General features: G+C 36.7%; 1 protein-coding gene across 1 annotated transcript in view; it reads right to left on the reverse strand.

The window, feature by feature from the left end:
* RAD51B (RAD51 paralog B) overlaps positions 1 to 23328 on the reverse strand; it is a 626727-nt gene that overhangs the window by 556928 nt on the left and 46471 nt on the right. The window contains exons 5-6 of the mRNA XM_065871664.1: positions 22109 to 22228; positions 20019 to 20202 (exon numbers count right to left, since the gene is read on the reverse strand). Of these exons, the coding sequence (XP_065727736.1) occupies positions 20019 to 20202; positions 22109 to 22228 (304 nt within the window). The remainder of the gene's footprint in view (positions 1 to 20018; positions 20203 to 22108; positions 22229 to 23328) is intronic.

Consider the following 23328-nt stretch of genomic DNA (forward strand, 5'->3'; position numbering starts at 1 on the left):
CAGAGGGTGACAGGGATAGACCAGCAGCCAGCACCAAAGAGAAAGGTAGCAGGCGTAGGTTGGAAGCATATGAAAGCGAACTTTGAATATCCTATCAGGAACTTAGACTGAATCATTCAACAAATACTGATTGGTGTAACTATTCTGCGCCACGTACCATCCTAGATGCAAAGGATACAAGTGTGAACAGAACAGCTAAGTTCTCTGCCCTCATAGTGACGATACTCTAGTAGATTTATTCCATAAAAAGGATGGTGCCATGCAATGCTTCTAATCAGAGGATGAGATCAGAGATATACTTTAGGAAAATTATGTAGGCACCTAGACAGAAAAAGAGACAGGCTGACCAATTAACACACTGCAATAATAATCCAAGAGAGAAGTAGCAAGTGATAGTATTCAGTTATGCAAATACATCTTGAGCAGTCTTGGATAAAACACCTCATTTCTCTGCATCTCTGTTCTGACTTGAGAATTGAAGTTTGCCACTCAACCACAACCTTAAGATTCTCAACTGGAAAATTCTACAAACACATCAAGGCACCATGTAATATGTGCAAAGTAACACTAAAATCTAAGAGCTGCAACTTGCTTTCATCTCTAACTTCTTCCTACCAGCTCAACTTTCGAATTATACTTATACTTTATCAGTTTAACGACTATCTGTCTCCAAAAGAACACTCTCTTTCTGAATGAGAATGGACAGTAAGGGACAAGGTTAGACGTGATAGAATTTAGCTGGAGCCTATGAAGATCTATGCTACCTCCCTTTATTTCTCTCTGTGTAATCTGTAGTCCCAAGTAAAGGACAGAGAAGGGGGTACCAAGGTATTTACAAATCTGTTAGAAACAGAAAAACAACAGTAGACAAGGTACTTATTTCATTCCCCATTACACCACAGAAAGCTATCTGTCTCCTACAATTAACTTATTTATACATGCCTTACGGGCAAAGATTATGTTTTATTCATCATTATGATCTCATAGTGCCTAGCACAGAGTTTTGTACACATTGTTGGGAGTGTAATTAAGAAGAGTGACTGACCACCTACTGGAGTAAAAGTTCTGAGCCCCACGTCAGGCTTTAGAACCTGTGGGTCCGGCAATGGGAGGAGAAATTCCTAGAGAATCAGACTTTGAAGGCTAGTGGGATTTGATTTCAGGACTTCGAAAGGACTGGGGTAAACAGAGACTCCACTCCTGGAGGGCACACACAAAGTATTGTACGCATCAGGACTCAGGGGAAGGAGCAGTGACCCCATAGCGACTGAACCAGACCTAACTGCAGAGGTGGGGGGGTGGCTGTGTCTCACTGTGAGGACAAGGATACTGGCAGCAGAAGTTCTGGGAAGTACTCCTTGGCGTGAGCCCTCCCAGAATCCGCCATTAGCCCCATAAAACAGCCCAGGGAAGGCTCCAGTGCTGGGTCACCTCAGACCAAACAACCAACAGGGAGGGGACTGAGCCCCACCCATCAGCAGGCAAGCAGAATAAAGTTTAACTGAACTCTTCCCACCAGGGCAACAGCCAACTCTACCCACCACCAGTCTCTCCCATCAGGAAACCTGCACAAGCCTCTTAGATAGCCTCATCTACCAGAGGGCAGACAGCAGAAGAAGAACTACAGTCCTGCAGCCTGTTGAACAAAAACCACATTCATAGAAAGATACACAAAATGAAAAGGCAGAGGGCTATGTACCAGAAGAAGGAACAAGAAAAAAACCCCAGAAAAACAACTAAATGAAGCAGAGATAGGCAACCTTCCAGAAAAAGAATTAAGAATAATGATAGTGAAGATGATCCAGGACCTCGGAAAAACAATGGAGGCAAAGATCAAGAAGATGAAAGAAATGTTTAACAAAGACCTAAAAGAATTAAAGAACAAACAAACAGAGATGAACAATACAATGACTGAAATGAAAAGTACACTAGAAGGAATCAATAGCAGAATAACTGAGGCAGAAGAAGGGATAAGTGACTTGGAAGACAGAATGGTGGAATTCACTGCCACAGAACAGAATAAAGAAAAAAGAATGGAAAGAAATGAAGACAGCCTAAGAGACCTCTGGGGCAACATTAAACTCAACAACATTCGCATTATAGGGGTCCCAGAGGGAGAAGAGAGAGAGAAAAGACCTGAGAAAATCTTTGAAGAGGTTATAGTCGAAAACTTCCCTAACATGGGGAGCAAAATAGCCACCCAAGTCCAGGAAGTGCAACGAGTCCCATACAGGATAAACCCAAGGAGAAACACGCTGAGACACATAGTAATCAAATTGGCAAATAATAAAGACAAAGAAAAATTATTGAAAGCAGCAAGGGAAAAATGACAAATAATATACAAGGTAACTCCCATAAGGTTAACAGCTGATTTCTCAGCAGAAACTTGACAAGCCAGAAGGGGGTGCAATGATATACTTAAAGTGATGAAAGGGAAAAACATACAACCACGATTACTCTACCTGGCAAGGATCTCATTCAGAATTGATGGAGAAATCAAGAGCTTTACAGACAAGCAAAAGCTAAGAGAATGCAGCACCACCAAACCAGTTCTACAACAAATGCTAAAGGAACTTCTCTAAGTGGGAAACACAAGAGAAAAAAAGGACCTACGATAACAAACCCAAAATAATTAAGAAAATGGTAATACGAACTTACATATCAATAATTACCTTAAACGTGAATGGATTAAATGCTCCAACCAAAAGACACAGGCTCGCTGAATGGATACAAAAACAAGACCCATATATATGCTGCCTAGAAGAGACCCACTTCAGACCTAGCAACACACACAGACTGAAAGTGAGGGGATAGAAAGAGATATTGCATGCAAATGGAAATCAAAAGAAAGCTGGAGTAGCAATACTCATAACAGATAAAAAGGAATTTAAAATAAAGAATGTTACAAGAGAAAAGGAAGGACACTACATAATGATCAACAGATCAATCAAAGAAAAAGATATAACAATTATAAATATATAGGCACCCAACATAGGAGCACCTCAATATATAAGGCAACTGCTAACAGCTATAAAAGAGGAAATCAACAGTGACACAATAATAGTGGGGGGGCTTCCCTGGTGGCACAGTGGTTGAGAGTCCACCTGCCGATGCAGGGGACATGGGTTCGTGCCCCCGTCCGGGAAGATCCCACATGCCGCGGAGCGGTTGGGCCTGTGAACCATGGCCGCTAAGCCTGCGCGTCCGGAGCCTGTGCTCCGCAACGGGAGAGGCCACAACAGTGAGAGGCCCATGTACAGCAAAAAAAAATAAAAATAATAATAGTGGGGGACTTTAACACCTCACTTACACAAATGGACAGATCATCCAAACAGAAAATTAATAAGGAAACACAAGCTTTAAATGACACAATAGACCAGATAGATTTAATTGATATTTATAGGACATTCCATCCAAAAACAGCAGATTATACTTTCTTCTCAAGTGTGCATGGAACATATTCCAGGACAGATCACATCGTGGGTCACAAATCAAGCCTCAGTAAATTTAAGAAAATTGAAATCATATCAAGCATCTCTTCTGACCACAATGCTATGAGATTAGAAATCAGTTACAGGGAAAAAAACGTAAAAAACACAAACACATGGAGGTTAAACAATACGTTACTATATAACCAAGCAATCACTGAAGAAATCAAAGAGGAAATCAAAAAATACGTAGAGAAAAATGACAATGAAAACACGATGATCCAAAACCTATGGGATGCAGCAAAAGCAGTTCTAAGAGGGAAGTTAATAGCTATACAAGCCTACCACAAGAAACAAGAAATATCTCAAATAAAAAATCTAACGTTACACCTAAAGGAACTAGAGAAAGAAGAAAAAGCAAAACCCAGAGTTAGCAGAAGGAAAGAAATCATAAAGATCAGAGCAGAAATACATGAAATAGAAACAAAGAAAACAATAGCAAAGATCAATAAAACTAAAAGCTGCTTCTTTGAGAAGATAAGCAAAATTGATAAACCATTAGCCAGACTCATCAAGAAAACGAGGGAGAGGACTCAAATCAATAAAATTAAAAATGAAAAAGGAGAAGTTACAACAGACACCGCAGAAATACAATGCATCCTAAGAGACTACTACAAGCAACTCTATGCTAATAAAATGGACAACCTGGAGAAATGGACAAATTCTTAGAAAGGTATAACCTCCCAACATTGAACAAGGAAGAAACAGAAAATATGAACAGACACATCAAAAGTAATGAAATTGAAACTGTGATTAAAAATCTTCCAATAAACAAAAGTCCAGGACCAGATGGCTTCACAGGTGAATTCTATCAAACATTTACAGAAGAGCTAACACCCATCCTTCTCAAACTCTTCCAAAAAATTGCAGAGGAAGGAGCACTCCCAAACTCATTCTAAGAGACCATGATCACCCTGATACCAAAACCAGAAAAAGATATTACAAAAAAAGAAAATAAGAGACCAATATCACTGATGAATATAGATGCTAAAATCCTCAACAAAATACTAGCAAACAGAATCCAACAACACATTAATAGGATCATACACCATAATCAAGTGAGATTTATCACAGGGATGCAAGGATTCTTCAATATACACAAATCAATCAATGTGATACACCACATTAACAAATTGAAGAATAAAAACCATATGATCATCTCAACAGATGCAGAAAAAGCTTTTGACAAAATTCAACACCCATTTATGATAAAAACTCTCCAGAAAGTGGGCATAGAGGCAACCTACCTCAACATAATAAAGGCCATATACGACAAACCCACAGCAAACATCATCCTTAATGGTGAAAAACTGAAAGCTTTTCCTCTCAGATCAGGAACAAGACAAGGATGTCCACTTGCACCACTCTTATTTAACATATTTGGAAATCCTAGCCACGGCAGTCAGAGAAGAAACAGAAATAAAAGGAATACAAATTGGGAAAGAGGAAGTAAAACTGTCACTGTTTGCAGATGACATGATACTATACATAGAGAATCCTAAAGATGCCACCAGAAAACTACTAGAGCTAATGAATGAATTTGGTAAAGTTGCAGGATACAAAATTAATGCACAGAAATCTCTTGCATTCCTATACACTAATGATGAAAAATCTGAAAGAGAAATTAAGGAAACACTCCCATTTACCACTGCAACAAAAAGAATAAAATACCTAGGAATAAACCTACCTAGGGAGACAAAAGACCTGTACGCAGAAAACTATAAGACACTGATGAAAGAAATTAAAGATGATACCAACAGATGGAGAGAGATACCACGTTCTTGGATTGGAAAAAATAATATTGTGAAAATGACTACACTACCCAAAGCAATCTACAGATTCAATGCAATCCCTATCAAATTACCAATGGCATTTTTTACGGAACTAGAACAAAAAAATCTTAAAATTTGTATGGAGACACAAAAGACCCCAAATAGCCAAAGCAGTCTTGTGGGATAGAAACGGAGCTGGAGGAATCAGACTCCCTGATTTCAGACTATACTACAAAGCTACAGTAATCAAGACAATATGGTACTGGCACAAAAACAGAAACATAGATCAATGGAACAAGATAGAAAGCCTGGAGGTAAACCCACACACCTATGGTCAACTTATCTATGACAATGGAGGCAAGGATATACAATGGAGCAAAGACAGTCTCTTCGATAAGTGGTGCTGGGAAAACTGGACAGCTACATATAAAAGAATGAAATTAGAACACCCCCTAACACCATACACAAAAATAAACTCAAAATGGATTAGAGACCTAAATGTAAGACTGGACACTATAAAACTCTTAGAGGAAAACATAGGAAGAACACTCTTTGACATAAATAACAGCAAGATCATTTTTGATCCACCTCCTAGGGTAATGGAAATAAAATAAACAAATGGGGGCTTCCCTGGTGGCGCAGTGGTTGAGAGTCCGCCTGCCGATGCAGGGGACAAGGGTTTGTGCCCCGGCCCAGGAAGATCCCACATGCCGCGGAGTAGCTGGGCCCGTGAGCCATGGCCGCTGAGCCTGCGCGTCCGGAACCTGTGCTCCACAACAGGAGAGGCCACAACAGTGAGAGGCCCACGTACTTCCCCACCAAAATAAATAAATAATAAAAAATTTAAAAATGGGACCTAATGAAACTTCAAAGCTTTTGCACAGCAAAGGAAACCATAAACAAGATGAAAAGACAACCCTCAAAATGGGAGAAAATATTTGCAAACGAATCAACAGACAAAGGATTAATCTCCAAAATATATAAACAGCTCATGCAGCTCAATATTAAAGAAACAAACAACCCAATCCCAAAATGGGCAGAAGACCTAAATAGACATTTCTCCAAAGAAGACATACAGATGGCCAAGAAGCACATGAAAAGCTGCTCAACATCACTAATTAGTAGAGAAATGCCAATCAAAACTACAATGAGGTATCACCTCACACTAGTTAGAATGGGCATCATTGGAAAATCTACAAGCAACAAATGCTGGAGAGGGTATGGAGAAAAAGGAACCCTCTTGCACTGCTGATAGGAATGTAAATTGATACAGGCAGTATGGAGAACAGTATGGAGGTGCCTTAAAAAACTAAAAATAGAATTACCATATGACCCAGCAATCCCACTACCGGGCATATACCCAGAGAAAACCATAATTCAAAAGGACACATGCACCCCAATGTTCTTTGAAGCACTATTTACAATCGCCAGGTCATGGAAGCAACCTAAATGCCCATCGACAGACGAATGGATAAAGAAGATGTGGTACATATATACAATGGAATATTACTCAGCCATAAAAAGGAACGAAACTGGGTCATTTTTAGAGACGTGGATGGATCTAGAGACTGTCATACAGAGTGAAGTAAGTCAGAAAGAGAAAAACAAATCTCGTATTTAACACATATATGTGGAACCTGGAAGAATGGTACAGATGAACCAGTCTGCAGGACAGAAATTGAGACACAGATGTAGAGAACAAATGTATGGTCACCAAGGGGGGAAAGTGGAGGAGGGTGGGTGGGGTGGTGGGATGAATTGGGAGATTGGGATTGACACGTATACACTGATGTGTATAAAATTGATGACTAATAAGGACCTGCTGTATAAAAAAATTAATTAAATTTTAAAAAAACAACCTTAAATTACATGCTTACACTGAATTCATCTCACAAATATAATGCTGAGCAAAAGAAGCCAGACACACAAAAAGTATTTACCAAATGATTCCATTTATTAAATTTCAAAGATACATAGAACTCACCTCTGGTGTTGTAAGAAGTCAGGATATTGGTTACCCTTGATTAGAAGGGGGACATGAGGGCTTCTGGGGTAATGGTCTGTTTCTTGATCTAGTGCTGACTATACAAATGTGCTCACTTTGTGAACACTTATTGACTTATACATTTATAATTTGTGTACTTTTCTGTATTAGTATTATGTTTCAATAAAGTCTGTGTCAAAAAGATTAAAAAAAAAGAAGAGTGACTGAGATCCAAAGAATAAGTGAGTGAACCAGGTATAGGAGGGTTAGGCAGTAACAGCAACCATCAACAAAACAGCTAGAAGGGGATACAGCCCTAAGACATGATTTTTCCTTTTGAGGAGCTTGCAGCCTTCTGAGGAAAAACAAACAAACAAACAAAAAAAAAAACAGGAGGAGAGAGATAAAATATACCAAGCACCTGGAATGAGGTAACTACTAAAGTTAATGATTAATGGCTACCTCTTACTGAATGTGTCAAACATTGTACAAAGAACATTACAGACATTGTCTCATTTAATCCTCACACCCCTATGAGTCAGATATTATTATCCCCATTTTTCAAATGGGAAACTAAGAGTTGGAACTAGGATAAATAACTTACTCAAGGTCATAAAACTAGCAAACAATGAAGCTATGATTCAAACCCACACCTAACTCCAAAGCCAGTATTCTTAAACACCCAGAACCAGGGTAGATAGCATTGAAGATGATGGGAATTAATCTTATGATGGTACTTAATATATATTGAAAATGGAGCCAGATAGATTTGCTGAAAGATGAAGAGCAGCATTTAAATTGAAGAGGTATTAGGTATTATCTACAGGACCAGACAACTAAATGGAAGAGATCCAGTGCATCAAATAGAAGTCCTCTTCCAGCCCCTGTTTTCCTTCTCCAAATGCAACCAATGGAGTTTCTTAATGAGCTTCCAGAGCCAATTTATGAACATAAAAACACACTCTCTTTTTTTAACTTATTATTTTGAAATAATTTTAGATTCACCAAATAGTTGCAAAAAGAGTACAGGGAGTTCCTATATGCTCTTCACCCAGCTTCTCCTAATGTTAACATCTTATATAATCATAGTACAATGATCAAAATCAATAAATTAAGGTTGATGCAATACTAATAACTAAATTTTGCCAGTTTTGAGCAATTAGGTTAAGCTCCCATAAACATTCTTGCACCTATCTATTGATGCCCCTGTGTGTCAGGGGTCTCTAACATCACTTTCTGGCTCGGTGATTCACTGAAAGGACTCACAGGACTCAGAAAAACTCTTACACTCAGTTATGGTTTAGTACAGCAAAAGGATACAGATTGATATAAGCAAAGAGGAAAAGGAGGATGAGTAAAGCCCAGGAGAAACCAGGTACCAGTTTCCGAGTGTCATCCCACAGTGGAGTTGCATGGACGTGTTTAATTGTCCCAGCAATGATGTGTGACAACACATGTGAAGCAAAGTCCACCAGGAAAGCTCACCCAAGTTCTGGTGTCCAGAGTTTTAACTGGGAGTCAGTCACATACCATGCAGGGACTGCATGACTGACCTTAGCTACTGAGATTCTAGTCCCCAGAGCCAAATCGGTGTTCTCCATAAATCACAGTTTGTATAAACTACCTGATTCAACTGGTATTGTGCGGGCCAAGGCATCAGGCATATAAAAACACTCTTATTAAGGAGAATATTCCAAAGGCTCTGAGTTCAATTCCCAGGAGCTGGCAGTCCTGAAGATAAGACTTCCTTGGGAACATGCTGGGTTTGAGCAACCCACCCCAGCTGAGTTAATCCTTTCCTAAACAACCTGTGAATACATTCCTGGGTTCTCATTCATTTTAACAACATCACAGTATTCCATTGTATGGATGTTCCACCATTAATTTAGCCAATCACCCACTCATTAATCTTGTTTCTAGCTTTTTGCTCTAGTCAACAATAAAAACAGGGACTTGGGACCTCCCTGGTGGCACAGTGGTTAAGAATCCACCTGCCAATGCAGGGGACATGGGTTCGAGCCCTGGTCCAGGAAGATCCCACATGCCACGGAGCAACTAAGCCCGTGAGCCACAACTACTGAGCCTGTGCTCTAGAGCCCACAAGCCACAACTACTGAGCCCACATACCACAACTACTGAAGCCCGTGCGCCTAGAGCCCATGCTCCCCCAAAAGAGAAGCCACTGCAATGAGAAGCCTGCGCACCGCAAGAGTAGCCCCCACTCGCCGCAACTAGAGAAAGCCCGCGCACAGCAACGAAGACCCAACACAATCAAAAATAAATAAATTAATTTTTTTTAAAAAACAATAAAAACAAAGTTTTATAAATTATAAAGAGCTACACAAAAGAAAGATATAATTTTTCTAGAATTATTCTCACTAACTAATGAAATAAAATGAAGGTTTAGTCTAGTCTATGAGTTTCAGCCACCTGAATCAATATAGGGTATCTTTAAGGATAATCTGACTTCAAATGTGAGTTAGCAAACACAAGGCACTTATGAAAAACAAAAAAAAATGTAAAAGACGTTTCTTACCTCACAGAATTCCCAGTGTTTGCTTTCAGTAATTAATATGAAAGTAATCAAAGTAAACCAAAAATTATATGATTTCTGAAAAATCATACAGTAATATTACACAACAATAAAATGTAACTCTAGAGTTTTGATGGCTTACTTACATATATCTAGAGTGTAGGGTTTCTATTTCACAATTAGAGAAACTTCATTAGGCTTTCACAGAAATGCAAATCCTGAATTTTTACATTTATGACGAGAATAAATGTCAAAATTGGGTTCATACATACCTTTTTCTTCGATCTCACAAGTCATAAACATTCTATTCCAATTTTGTAATTAACAAAACTTTAATTATTTTAAACGCATTGGCCTAGCTTCCTATTTTTTTAAATTTTCAATATTTATTAGTATCTAAGATAAGTCATAATCCTATAAGTTAAACTCACTTTGCATGATGGGACAGCTAAAAGTAAAAGAAAAGAAATTCTGGCCCATATGAAATTTACCATTAAACTGAGAAAAAAAAATTTTTATGCTTTTGTCAAATAATAATAAAAAGTTTAACCTTGTAATATTTGTCTCACTCAAAACAAAAACAAAGTTTCCACTTGCCAAACTTATGTCCTTAAAATATAATATATGTCCTTAAAATATAATATAATACATTTTAATTAATTTTTCTAAACAGCTTTAAATATTTTATGAGCATTAATATTTCAAAAGAAATCACATTATGCAATAAATTAGAGCAATGCATTTTCTCAAAAAACATACAATCAAGAACACAGATAGAAACAAGAGAAAATCAAGAACATAGATGGCAACAAGAGAAAACCCTGTCAAAACCACACCTCAGTAAAATAATTTGGATTTTAACAACTTTCATTGACAATAAGACTTTTCCTTCTTAGAATGTTTAAATAGTATATTCAAATTTTTCTTGATATACCAGTTTTCTAAATATTGGTAACTGGTACTAGCTCCCTTACAGCAGAAAACATTTGCACAATATCAAGAAATGAAGGTAAAAGAAGATAGAGGGGAAAGAGACAGGAAACTTCAGTGCTACTCATATACCAACAACTGAAGGTACCTTGTTGAAAATTCTCTGAAACAGTAAAAATTTAGATCTTGGCATTTTGTGCATTTTTTTGGTATTTGTATGGGCCTGTTCAAGATACACTGGAAGCATTTTCAAAGAAGCACCACCATCATTCTGTAGATCTCAGAAAAAAAGAGAATCCTACTATAGGAAAAAATCTCAGAACTGGCACCCAAAAGATCTTACATTCTATCCATTCATCTGCCCTCTCCTATGCTAAAAATAGGAGAACAAGTAAGGTCACCTCTCGGCCTCATTGTCATCTATAAAATGAAGAGGCTAATCTAAATGATCTTTAAGGTCTTTTTTGGCAAGAAAATCTCATTATTTTAACCTAATACATAATTAACAATATGTATAATAACTGTTTTGTATGATATTTAGAAATCAATGATAATAAGCAACATAAATAACCATAACCACAATTCATTTTATACAGGTAATATTTAAATTCTTCTCTTATGTTATTTTCATTAATTATAAATAGTTTTAGAGTCTACTGTTTTTTCTAATACTAGCATGGACACACTTTAAAAAGACAAAGGTCTTCTATAATGGAAAAGAATCTGAAAAAGAATATATACATATATGTATATGTATATATATGTATATGTATAACTGAATCACTTTGCTGTACACTTGAAACAAACAAAACATTAGCTATACTTCAATTTAAAAAAAAAAAGACAAAGGTTTTTCATCCTACATCTCAATAGCAGAGTGTCCCTTAAACTTCCCCTATAAAATTCAGGAAAAAACTTCTACAAGACTAGTACAACTGTGTTTCTCAAACTGTAGTCGGTGAACATATTCAAAGTTTTGTAAATTGTCTCTGAGAATTTTTAAATTTTATATTCAATGATAGCCTCAAAATATTAGTATCGGCATTTTATAATTAAAAACTGCCAACAGATATTAATGTGTATTTTCAATCAAGTGATGCCAAGTGGTACAACTTTAATTGTCAGAGATGAATAAGAAAAAAGTAACAGCAGAATTCAAACGTAAATGCATTCATGCCCAGGTAAGGGCCAAATGACGTTACCCTTCCCAAACAGAAGAAGGTTTTGTAGTAGTTCAAAGTTGAGTCATCACATGAACTACAGTAAATACACACACACACACACACACACACACACACACACACACATGCACACATATAATTCAAAAGAAGCTATGCTATGTTATTTATATTGCAAGTAATAATTTAATTTAGCAAATGATCATCTGTAACATTAGAATAATTACTTTGAATAGTATTGATGATTCAATACAACCCACTTTTATGGTTTCATAAGTATGATTTAATATGAAGAGTTATTAGCTAGTTTTATAATTCTATATATGTCTGTGATATTATAATAAATCTGAAGTCAGAAATGGGGGTTAAGAGCATATCACTTGCATTTAAAAGGGGCCAATGTCTTAAACTAGTTTGAGAAAACACTGCTTTATGAGCAGACTGCTCTCGTTCCCTTCCTCCAAATCCCTTAATCTAATGGTAGCGCCAGCCCTGGGTCCAAGGCTAGGGAGAAAAGAGAAGGGTCCAGATCAGGGGATGGCAAATTGTGGCCTATGGCCCTCCATCTGGTTTTGTAAACAAGATTTTATTGAACTATAACCACACCCATTAGTTTACAAATTGTTTATGGCTACTTTTATGCTACCATGGCTGAGTTGAGTAGTTACCACAGGAACATTGGGGCCCACAAAGCCTAAAATATTACTATCTGGCTCTTCACAGAAGTTTACTGACCTTTGGCACAGTGAGCTAACAGGGCAAAATGAATATGGGCTCACTGGCATCTGAAAGTCCTGGGGCAAACAAGTGGGAAACAAAGTATTACTGTTTCTAGAAGGAAATAAGACAATAAGATTCTCTGATGTATAAAAGGAAGGCGTTAAATATCAGATATAAGGGTTCCTTACAGCTTTTTTTATTTGTTAAGCTGTATATGAGGCTCTGTGCTAAGTATATTTAATTCAAAAGAACAACCAATTACTACTATAAGGGAAATACTTTTTTTTTAAAGTACTATCCTCTTTTCCAAGGATCTACTGAAAAATAGGCACTATCCCACTGTTTTAAAGTTGGGCATTACTGGACTTCCCTAGTAGCACAGTGGTTAAGAATCCGCCTGCCAATGCAGGGGACACGGGTTTGATCCCTGGTCCAGGAAGGTCCCACACGCTGTGGAGCAACTAAGCCTGTGTGCCACAACTATTGAGCTCAAGCGCCACAACTACTGAAGCCCACGTGCTTAGAGCCCGTGCTCCGCAACAAGAGATGCCACCACAGTGAGAAGCCCATGCACTGCAACAAAGAGTAGCCCCCGTTTGTCGCAACTAGAGAAAGCCCATGTGCAGCAACGTAGACCCAACACAGCCAAAAATTAAATAAATAAATAAATTTATTTTAAAAATAAATAAAGTTGGGCATTATTACTCTCACTTTACACATTAGGAAACTGAAAAACAGAAAAGTAATTAAGTTATAGTTATACAGGTAGTAAATGGAGGAGTCTGAATTCTAACCCAGATCTGTTTGGGTTGTTTCTGGTATTTGGTGATTATGAATTATACTACTAAAAACATTTTCAGATTTTTGTATGATATATATCATTTATTAGGGTAAAAAAAATACCTAGGAGAAAGACTGCTTGGTCATATAGTTAAAGTAGATGTTTAACTTTACAAGAAACCGTCAAAATGTTTTCCAAGGTGGCAATACCATTTAGCATTTCCATCAGCATGTAGGAGAATTCGAGTTGCTCCGTATCCATGTATCCTTGTCAGCATTTGGTATTGTCAGGGTTTTTGCTTTTGTTTTTTGAACCATTCTAATAGGTGTATAGTAGTATTTCATTGTGATTTTACTTTGCATTTCCCTAATGACTAATAATTTTGAGCAATTATTTGCCACCTGTATATCTTCTTTGCTGAAGTGTTTATCCAAATCTTTTGCCCATTTTTTTGCCCATTTTAAAAATTAGATTGTTACTGAGTTTTCATAGCCCTTTATATTTCTAGTTACCAGTCCTTTAACATATGAGTTGCACAAATATTATCTCCCAGTCTGTGGCTTGTTTTTTCATCTTCTTAAGTATCTTCAAAGAATAGAAATGTTAATTTTTTATGTTTTTTTAAAATAAATTTATTTATTTTGGGCTGCATTGGGGCTTCATTGCTGTGTGTGGGCTTTCTCTAGTTGTGGCGAGCAGGGGCTACTCTTCATTGCGGCGCACAGACTTCTCATTGTGGTGGCTTCTCTTGTTACAGAGCACGGGCTCTAGGCGCGTGGGATTCAGTAGTTGTGGCACGTGGGCTCAGTAGTTATGGTTCACAGGCTCTGGAGCGCAGGCTCAGTAGTTGTGGTGCACGGGCCCAGCTGCTCCACGGCATGTGGGATCTTCCTGGACCGGGGCACGAACCCGTGTCCCCTGCATCGGCAGGCGGACTCTCAACCATTGTGCCACCGGGAAAGTCCCCTGGTGCATATTTTTAATGTCATTTAAGAAATCTTTGCCTGGCCCAAGGCCACAAATATTTTCTCCCATGTTTTTTTTCCAGAAGTTTTATAGTTTTAGGTTTTATGTTACAGTGTGTCAACCATTTTGAGTTGGGTTTCTATAATAGTACAAGTCAAGATTTGTTTTTTACATATGGATATCCAATGGTTCTAGCACAATCTGTTGACAAACTATCTCTTTTCCACTGAATTACCTTAGCATCTTTGTTCAAAATTAACTGTAAATCTATGGATTTATTTCTGCACTCTCTATTCTGTTCCATTGATCTGGTGTCAATCCTATCACCAATACAACACTGTCTTAATTACTGTGGCTTTCTAGTAGGTCTTAAAATCAGGGAGTGTGAGTCTTCTAACTATACTTTCCTTTTTATAAATTGTTCTAACTGTTCTCTATCTTTTGCTTTTCTACATAAATTTCACAGTCAGATTGTTGATTTCTACCCAAAAGCCTACTGGGATTTCGATTGGGATTGTGTATTGAATACATAGAGCAATTTGGAGAGGATTAACATCTTGACATTGGTGAGTCTGCAGTCCATGAGCATGGTATGTTTTCATTTATTTAGGTCTACTTTGAGTTCTCTCATCAATGCTTTATAGTTTTCAGTATAAAAATCTGACATATATTTTGTTTCATTTATCACCAAGATTTCATGGTTTTGGTATTCTTATTAATGGTACAGGTTTTCAATTTCAGTTTCTAATTGTTCACCGCTAGCATATAGAGAAACAATTAATTTCTATATATCAATTCTCATATCCTGTAATCTTGCTAAAATCACTTGTTAAATCTAGTAGCTTTTTGGGTAAAATCTTTGGGATTTTCTACCAAACATATCATATTGTCTATGAATAAAGATAGTCTTATTTCTTCTTTTCTAATTTAAATACAGATATACTTAAATTCTTTTTCTTGCCATATCACACTGGCTAGAGTCTACAATACACTGTTGATTAGAAATGGCAAGAATGGGCCATCTTTGCCTTATTCCCAATCTTAGGAAGAAAGAATTCAATATATCACCATTAAGTATGATGTTAGCTGTAGTTTTTTAGTAGATGCCCTTTATCAGGTTGAGAAAGTTCCCTTCTACTACTGGTTTGCTCAGAGTTTTCATCATGAATAGCTAATGAATTTTGTCAACTGTTTTTCCTTCCTACATCTACTGAGATGATCCTTTTTTTTAATGTGTTGCTGTAGTAAATTTTATATTTTAATGTTGCATTCAAAATCAATGAAGCATTCCTGAAATAAGCTGTACTTGGTCATGATGTAGTTATCCTTTTTATTTATTGCTGAATTTAATTTGTTAATATATTTTAAGGATTTGTGTATTTATGTTCATGAGGAACATCACTCTGTAGTTTTCTTATAAAATTTCTGGAAGGTTTGTATAGAATTGATACTATTTCTCCCTTAAATGTTTGATAGATTTTACCAGTAAAGACTTTGGACCTAGCATTTTCTTTGTGAGATTTTTAATTACAAATTCAACTCCTTTAACAGATATAGGACTATCCAGGTTATCTCTTTCTTCCTCAGTAAGCTTTGATAGTTTGTGTATTTCAAAGAATCTGTCCATTTCATCTAAGTTATCAAACTTACTGAAATGAAGTTGCTCATAACATTCCCTTATTATTCATTTAGTATTTGTAGGACCTTCAGTGATATCCCCTCTTTCATTCTTGATACTGCTAACTTGTTTTTCTCTTGGTCAGTCTGGTGAAAGTTTTATCAATTTTATTAATCTTTTCAAAGAACTAGCTTTCTATTTTATTGATTCTTTTCTCTATTGTTTCCTATTTTTAATTTCATGGATTCATGCTTTTATCTTTATTTTTTCCTTCCTTCTGCTTATTTTGGGTTTAATTTGTTCTTCTTCTTGTATTTTTTACAAGCTAGATCACTGATTTGAAAAACTTTCTTCTTTTCCAGTATAAGCATTTAATTAAATAAACTTCCCTCTAAGCACTGATTTAGCTGCAATCCACAAATTTTGATACGTTGTATTTTTATTTACTTCAAAATATTTTCTAAGTTCTCTTGTGATTTATTCTCTGACTCATGGGTTACTTAGAAGTATTTTTGTTTAATTTCCAAATGTCTGTGGATTTTCCAGACATGTTTCTGTTATCAATTTCTAGTTTAGTTCTCTTGGGGTCAAAAAACACACTTTGTATGATTTCAATCTTTTAAATATGTTGAGATTTATTGTATGTCCCCAAATATGGTCTATATTGGTGAATATCTCATGTGTACCAGAAAGGAATATGTATTCTGCAGGCATTTGAATGGAATGTTTTGTAAACACCGATTAGATCAAGTTGGCTGTTTATGTTATCCAAGTCTTCTGACTTTCTGCCCATTAATTCTATCAATTACTGAGAAAGGATGTTGAAATCTCCACACACGCAGGCATGCTTGCATACAAACACACATATAATCATCTTCCATATCCATGGGTTCCATATCTGTGGATTCAACCAACCATGGATCAAAAATTCTCACTTGGAGAATTTTTTTTTCTAACCTATGATACATTTTAGTTTTTTATTTTTTATTAATTTTTATTGGAGTATAGTTGCTTTACAATGCTGTGTTTACTTGGAGAATTTCTGATGCAAAACCCTGGACACAAAACCCACGGATAAGGAGGACAACCATTTTATATAAGGGACTTGAACATCTGCAGATTTTGGTATCTGCAGGGGTCCTGGAAGCAAACCTCTGCAGATACTGAGGGACAACTGTACATACCATACACAAATATATACACAATGTGACAATCGAAATTAAATACAAATTATATTTTAAGCTTTTTCCCATTTTAAAAGCACTGAAAGTTCACTGTAGAGAAATACTTAAATTCAGTGAAGTACTCAACCCACAGCCAAGTTGGTTTTACTCTTTACTCTCATTTGAATGAAGATATCTAGAGTGTATCAAAATGCCAGGCATCCTGGCCCTATCCACCATCTCAGATCCACAGCCAAAGAACAGGCTGGAATGCTTGGCTTTCTACCCAATCTTCAGAGGCCATCAGACATTCACTTACCACAATTTTACTAAACTGAGATAAATCTCTTCTAATTCCTGGTTCTGTGACACTATCTAGATCTCTAAAGCCTTTTCCAAGTTTAAGAATCTTAAGAATTCTTTTTCTTCCTATAAGACACCAGTGTGAACTGAGTTCAGCTCCCATATGATAAGATTCTGCCATCTAAAGTTATATTTTATTACTATTATAAATAGTAAACAATACTAAAGATAGGATCAAAGTAAAGATAAAAGCAAATGATAAAATTTAAGTTCAGTATAAACATACATAAGATTAAATCAAGTCTAAGAAGAAAAGCAGTATCTAAATTCATACATTCAAAAACATTTACTGAGTGCCTACTATGTGTTAGGCACTATTCCTGGTACTGAGAATAAAGCCATGAACAAAATAGACAGAATCCCTTTAACCGTACTATGGGGTGGTGAGGTCACACAAACAATAAACATAAATATATAATGCTAGAGGGTGAAAACTATGATGGAGGAACATAAAGCATAATAAGAGACATGGAGAGGCAGGGAGCATGGTTAATACTTACATGGTCAGGGAAGCCCTCACTAATAACAGGAGACAATATGGATAATGGATATAGAGGAGGGATATTCCAGGCTGAGGAACAGCAAACTCTTCTTGGGGCAGGAACGTTTGTTGGCACGTTTAAGTACCAGGAAGCATAAGGTTTGCTAATTTGAAAGGTATAATGAACCAGAAAACAACACATCTTTTAAGGCATTTACTTCCATATGAAGCCACCTATTCAAAGTATAGCATAAAAGCTTAAAAGTTTATGATTTTCCATTTAAGTGAGGTAATTAGGCTAGGAAAATTCTGAAATTTCCTAAAGGAAGTATTTTTCAAAAGCCTTCTAAAACCAATACTGATTTGTCAGAAAAACCAATACCATACTGTGTTACATAAGTACATGTTATATTCTGCATTTACCTCTGAACAGAAAAACAAAGGCAAAGACAGAAGGATATGAGGATACTAAGTACCTGTTCTTTCAGAGGGCTCTATTAAAAACAAAGAAAAGCAGAGCCCCTTTCTCACTCAGGAAAATAAATAATCACCTCAGAAAAAACTTAAATACATTAGCCTACAATTACAATTTAAAAGCAAACAGGGACTTCCCTGGTGGCCCAGTGGATAAGACTCCACGCTCCCAATGCAGGAGGCTCAGGTCAGGGCTAGATCCCACATGCGTGCTGCAACTAAGAGTTCGCATGCTGCAACTAAGGAGCCTGCCTGCCACAACTAAGACCCAGCGCAACCAAATAAATAAATACTTTAAATAAATAAAAACAAACAAATATAACTTTTAAAAAGTGAATTTTCATATTTTACACAAGATTAAGTCAGACAACAATATGAATAAAATAAACATATATACTTAACTTTTCCATTCAATCAAGTAACTCTATAAAATATTTTTAAATTTCCTTATTCTCCTTGACCAGGGAAAATATGGATTTGAATTTGTCCTTTTAAGCAACTATAATAAAATTTAAAAGATAAACATCATCCAAGATAAGCTTTACAGCACTTGATTCACCAGGAATTATACCATATAATCCAAAATATGAATTTAAAAGCCATTAAAACATGTAGAACTTTTTGAATGCCACATTTTCCCCCTCGATTCTTGCTTAGGTTTATCAATCTCAAAGGCTATGTGGTAGTTTCCACTAACAGTACATATTCTCTATGTTACAAAGATCCAAGGTTTTAATTTTCCAAACAAATCTAAAAATTATAAAATCATCACTAAATTTCATCTCAGTTTAAGGAATTTTCCTATCTTCTGTTGAGATGATGCATGGCTAAAATTGAAAAGCCTGACAATGCTAAATGTTGGTGAGACTTCAGAGCAAGCTGCACTCTCCCACACACTCCTAACGGGAATATAACTTAGTACTCATAGCTTACCCAGCACAAACCCTTGAAATACACCTCATCTTCAGATTTCCTGATCACAATTCCCACTACTGAAAGTCATGCCAAGAGTAATTTTTCAAGTTTTCCTTACTTACGCTTTCATTACTATCACTCCAAACACCCTAAAAAATCAACCTCTGGCTTTTGAAGCAAACCAAATCCTATGGTGTACAAAACAGCACTGAACACAATAACAATGTCTAAACCTTAAATACTTATAAAACTGACAACTTCTGCCATAAAAAAAAAAGCTGTATAGAAACAGACACAGGCAATTTCATGGAGTTTTAATACTTATTACTTATCTCAGTGTGATAAAAGTAATATAAAAACATGCACAAAGACTAAACAATGAGAGAGAAGAAAAGTACTGACTAAAGGAACTTTGGAAAACAATATTTAAATCTTCTTAGGCTCAAATTGTGAAAAGGATGAAATAATCTCAAGAGATGAACAAATTTTAGAAGATGGTGGTATTTGCTATAGCAATTAGACTGTGCTACCATTAAAAAGTCATGTTTTAATTTCCTTTTAATTATATTATTTGATGTTATAAGTTAGTGAAAATATAAAAGAAAGGAAAAAAAGAAAGAAAGAGGAAAAAAAGAGAAAAAGAAAAACTTACTGGGATTGAAAATTCCTCAGCCAAATACTTCAAAGAGGCTGCTTCTCTTGCCAAGAACTTGTTCCTTTCTCTCATGTTGCCCTGAAGTTGTGTATCAAACTCCTTTCTTACCACAGAAGCAACAGAGTCGATAATCACAAGTTTAACTCCTTTTGAAATAATTTCTTCTTCCAAGGATTCAATCCTGAAAAAGCAGAATTTATAAATTAGTGGATAAATTTAAGGTATAATTTTAAAAAATAGGGCATGGAAAGGTTAACTACCTTTAAAACAACAAATTATTCTTCCCTAAGTTGCAGTAATCATTGCAGATATTCAATAAACATACATTATTTTCAGCTCTTCTATATATATTGCACACTTTGGGAAATAGGCCAAAATGTTTTCATTTAGCTTCACTCCTTGGTTTCCTTTTCTTTTTAATCAAACATTTATCTAATCTACCTCAAATGTGAAACGTGTCGATATTTATTTCTCTTCTGACAATTTGTATCAGCTCAAATGTAGATTTTATTGCTTATCCACTTTTTTTTTTAATTAATTAATTTATTTATTTTGTCTGTGTTGGGTCTTCGTTTCTGTGCGAGGGCTTTCTCTAGTCACGGCAAGCGGGGGCCACTCTTCATTGAGGTGCGTGGGCCTCTCACTTTCGCGGCCTCTTGTTGCGGAGCACAGGCTCCAGACACGCAGGCTCAGTAGTTGTGGCTCACGGGCCCAGTTGCTCTGCGGCATGTGGGATCTTCCCAAACCAGGGCTCGAACCCGTGTCCCCTGCATTGGCAGGCAGATTCTCAACCACTGCACCACCAGGGAAGCCCCCTTTGTTTTCTTATGATACTGCTAAAGCTCCAGTTTAGAGCAAAACTGCTTGCCGTAGCCTGGATCCAAAATGGTCCCTATTTACTCCCACCTCCTGGTATTCACATCCTTGTGGAGTCCCCTCCCACGTTGTACCAGGGTTGTCCTGTGGACCAATAGCATATGACAAAATGACAGTACACCATTTCTGAGAGTAGGTTGTGAAGGACTACAGCATCCATCTTGGGCTCTTTCTTACTTGCCCACTCTCTCAGAGCACTGGCTCTGGCAGAGGCAAGATACCATTGTGGACCAAAAATGTCACCTGCCACATCAGTAAACAAAGGATGTTGAGGCCATCAAGCCATCAGCCACTGCAGCTGCCCTGACTGTGCACCTTGAGGGAATTCAGAATAGAGAAAAGCAAGATACTGGCCCTAGACAGTTAAGGTGCATATCAAAGGAATGATTTCAATAGCCCAGACTCTTGCATCTTCCCATACATACAAAAGTGCTAAATTCATTAACTCAAGATGTTTGTTTTTTCTTTAATTTACAGTAATTTTTTGATGTTTCAACTACCTTGTTTTTGTTGCAAAAACTCCTATATCCTGGCTTCTCCCTTACCTCTTTGGAGCAGTCCCTCAGAGCTATCTGAGAGGCTGCCTCCTAGGCTTAAGTCCTCAGTATGTCTGCTGAATAAAACATAATTCTCAACTTTCAGGTTGTGTGCTTTTTTTTTTTTTCAGTCAACAACATGTTGTAAGCAGCCCTATGGAGAGACCCACACAGTGAGAACTAGAAGCCTCTCCAGGAAGGAAGGGAGGCCTTCCAGCAACTACATGAATGATCCTGGAATTCTCTAAGATTCTCCAGCCTCAGGTGACCCTTGAGATGACTACAACCCTGGCCAACAGGTTAACTGCAAGCTCTTGAGCAACCCTGAGCCTGAAATACTCAGCTAAGCCATTCCCAGACACCTAACCCTCAAAAACTATGTGAGATAACAGATGTTTACTGCTTTAAGCTGCTAAACTTTGGGGTAATTTGTTAATGGAACAGTAGATAACATACCACTTAATTAGTTAAATCTAAAACATTTTATTCATTTAAAATATTTTTCATTTTTAAAGAAATACTTCAACCAATAGTAGTAAATGAAGAACACTGAAATAATTATTTCTCATAATCCTAATTTGTAGGGACTTTTTTTTACTCAGAAGCTGAAAACATGAAAAACAAAAAATAAATCTTCAAAGTATTACTAAAATACCAAAATCTAAGACAGCATACCTTTGTAGAACTTCATCACAGCTGAGTTCCCGATAAAGATGAACTTTACTGCTTGTCAAAAGTAATTTTTCTTCAGTGTTAAAATATCTGGGAAAACGAGATTCTGCTATCTCAACCAGTCTGTGGAGGAAAAAATAGCACAAGCAAAAACAGTCAATATTTTTTTGCCATTTGCAGCAACATGAATGGAGGGCATTATGCTAAGTGAAATGAGTCAGATAGAGAAAGATGAGTACTGTATGATATCACCTATATGTGGAATCTAAAAAAATACAACAAACTAGTGAATATAACAAAAAAGAGGCAGACTCGGGCTTCCCTGGTGGCGCAGTGGTTGAGAGTCCTCCTGCCAATGCAGGGGACATGGGTTCGTGCCCCGGTCCGGGAAGATCCCACATGCCGCGGAGTGGCTGGGCCCGTGAGCCATGGCTGCTGGGCCTGTGCATCCGGAGCGACGGGAGAGGCCACAGCAGTGAGAGGCCCACGTACCGCAAAAAAAAAAAAAAAAGAGGCAGACTCATAGATATAGAGAACAAACTAGTGGTTACCAGTGGGGAGGGGAGGGGAGGGGCAGTATAGGGTTGGGGGTGTGGGAGGTTCAAACTACTGGGTTTAAGATAGGCTCGAGGGTATATTGTACGACATGGGGAATGTAGCCAATATTTTGTAATAACTAAATGGAAAGTAACCTTTAAAAATTGTACCAAAAAATTAAAATAAATAAAAATAGTCAATATTTAAGACCACATAAATTTTACTTAGGAAACTCATAAGCCATAAGTAACACTGGAAAAAAAGTCTTATCAATAGAGCGGGTATTAAAAAAAAAAAAAGAGCAGGTATAAGCAAAATGGCTTCATACACAATTATGGAATGTAAGCCCTTGTTTGTAAGTACTAAAAGAGATTACCAGTCATAGCACAAGCCTAGCAAGGGCTCTTAATCTCATCTAATGCTGAGCAAGCAACATCTCTGAGGTTTAACATAAAAATACGTTTTTTTATAAATGAAAATTTGACTAGCACCATATGTTTAGTAAATAAGAAAAACGTTTTCATTTTCACAAATGAAATATATTTGAATATAGAATATTATCATTCTAATAATCAGATATCAGTAAATCTCCATGTCTCAGACCAGAAAAATATGTTTTCTCAATTAAAACTTAAATACATACAAAATAAGTGCTATCCAATAGTTCTTTGGTAAACAGGAAACTA

This window comes from Phocoena phocoena, chromosome 2, assembly GCF_963924675.1.
Source record: "Phocoena phocoena chromosome 2, mPhoPho1.1, whole genome shotgun sequence".
NCBI lineage: Eukaryota > Metazoa > Chordata > Mammalia > Artiodactyla > Phocoenidae > Phocoena > Phocoena phocoena.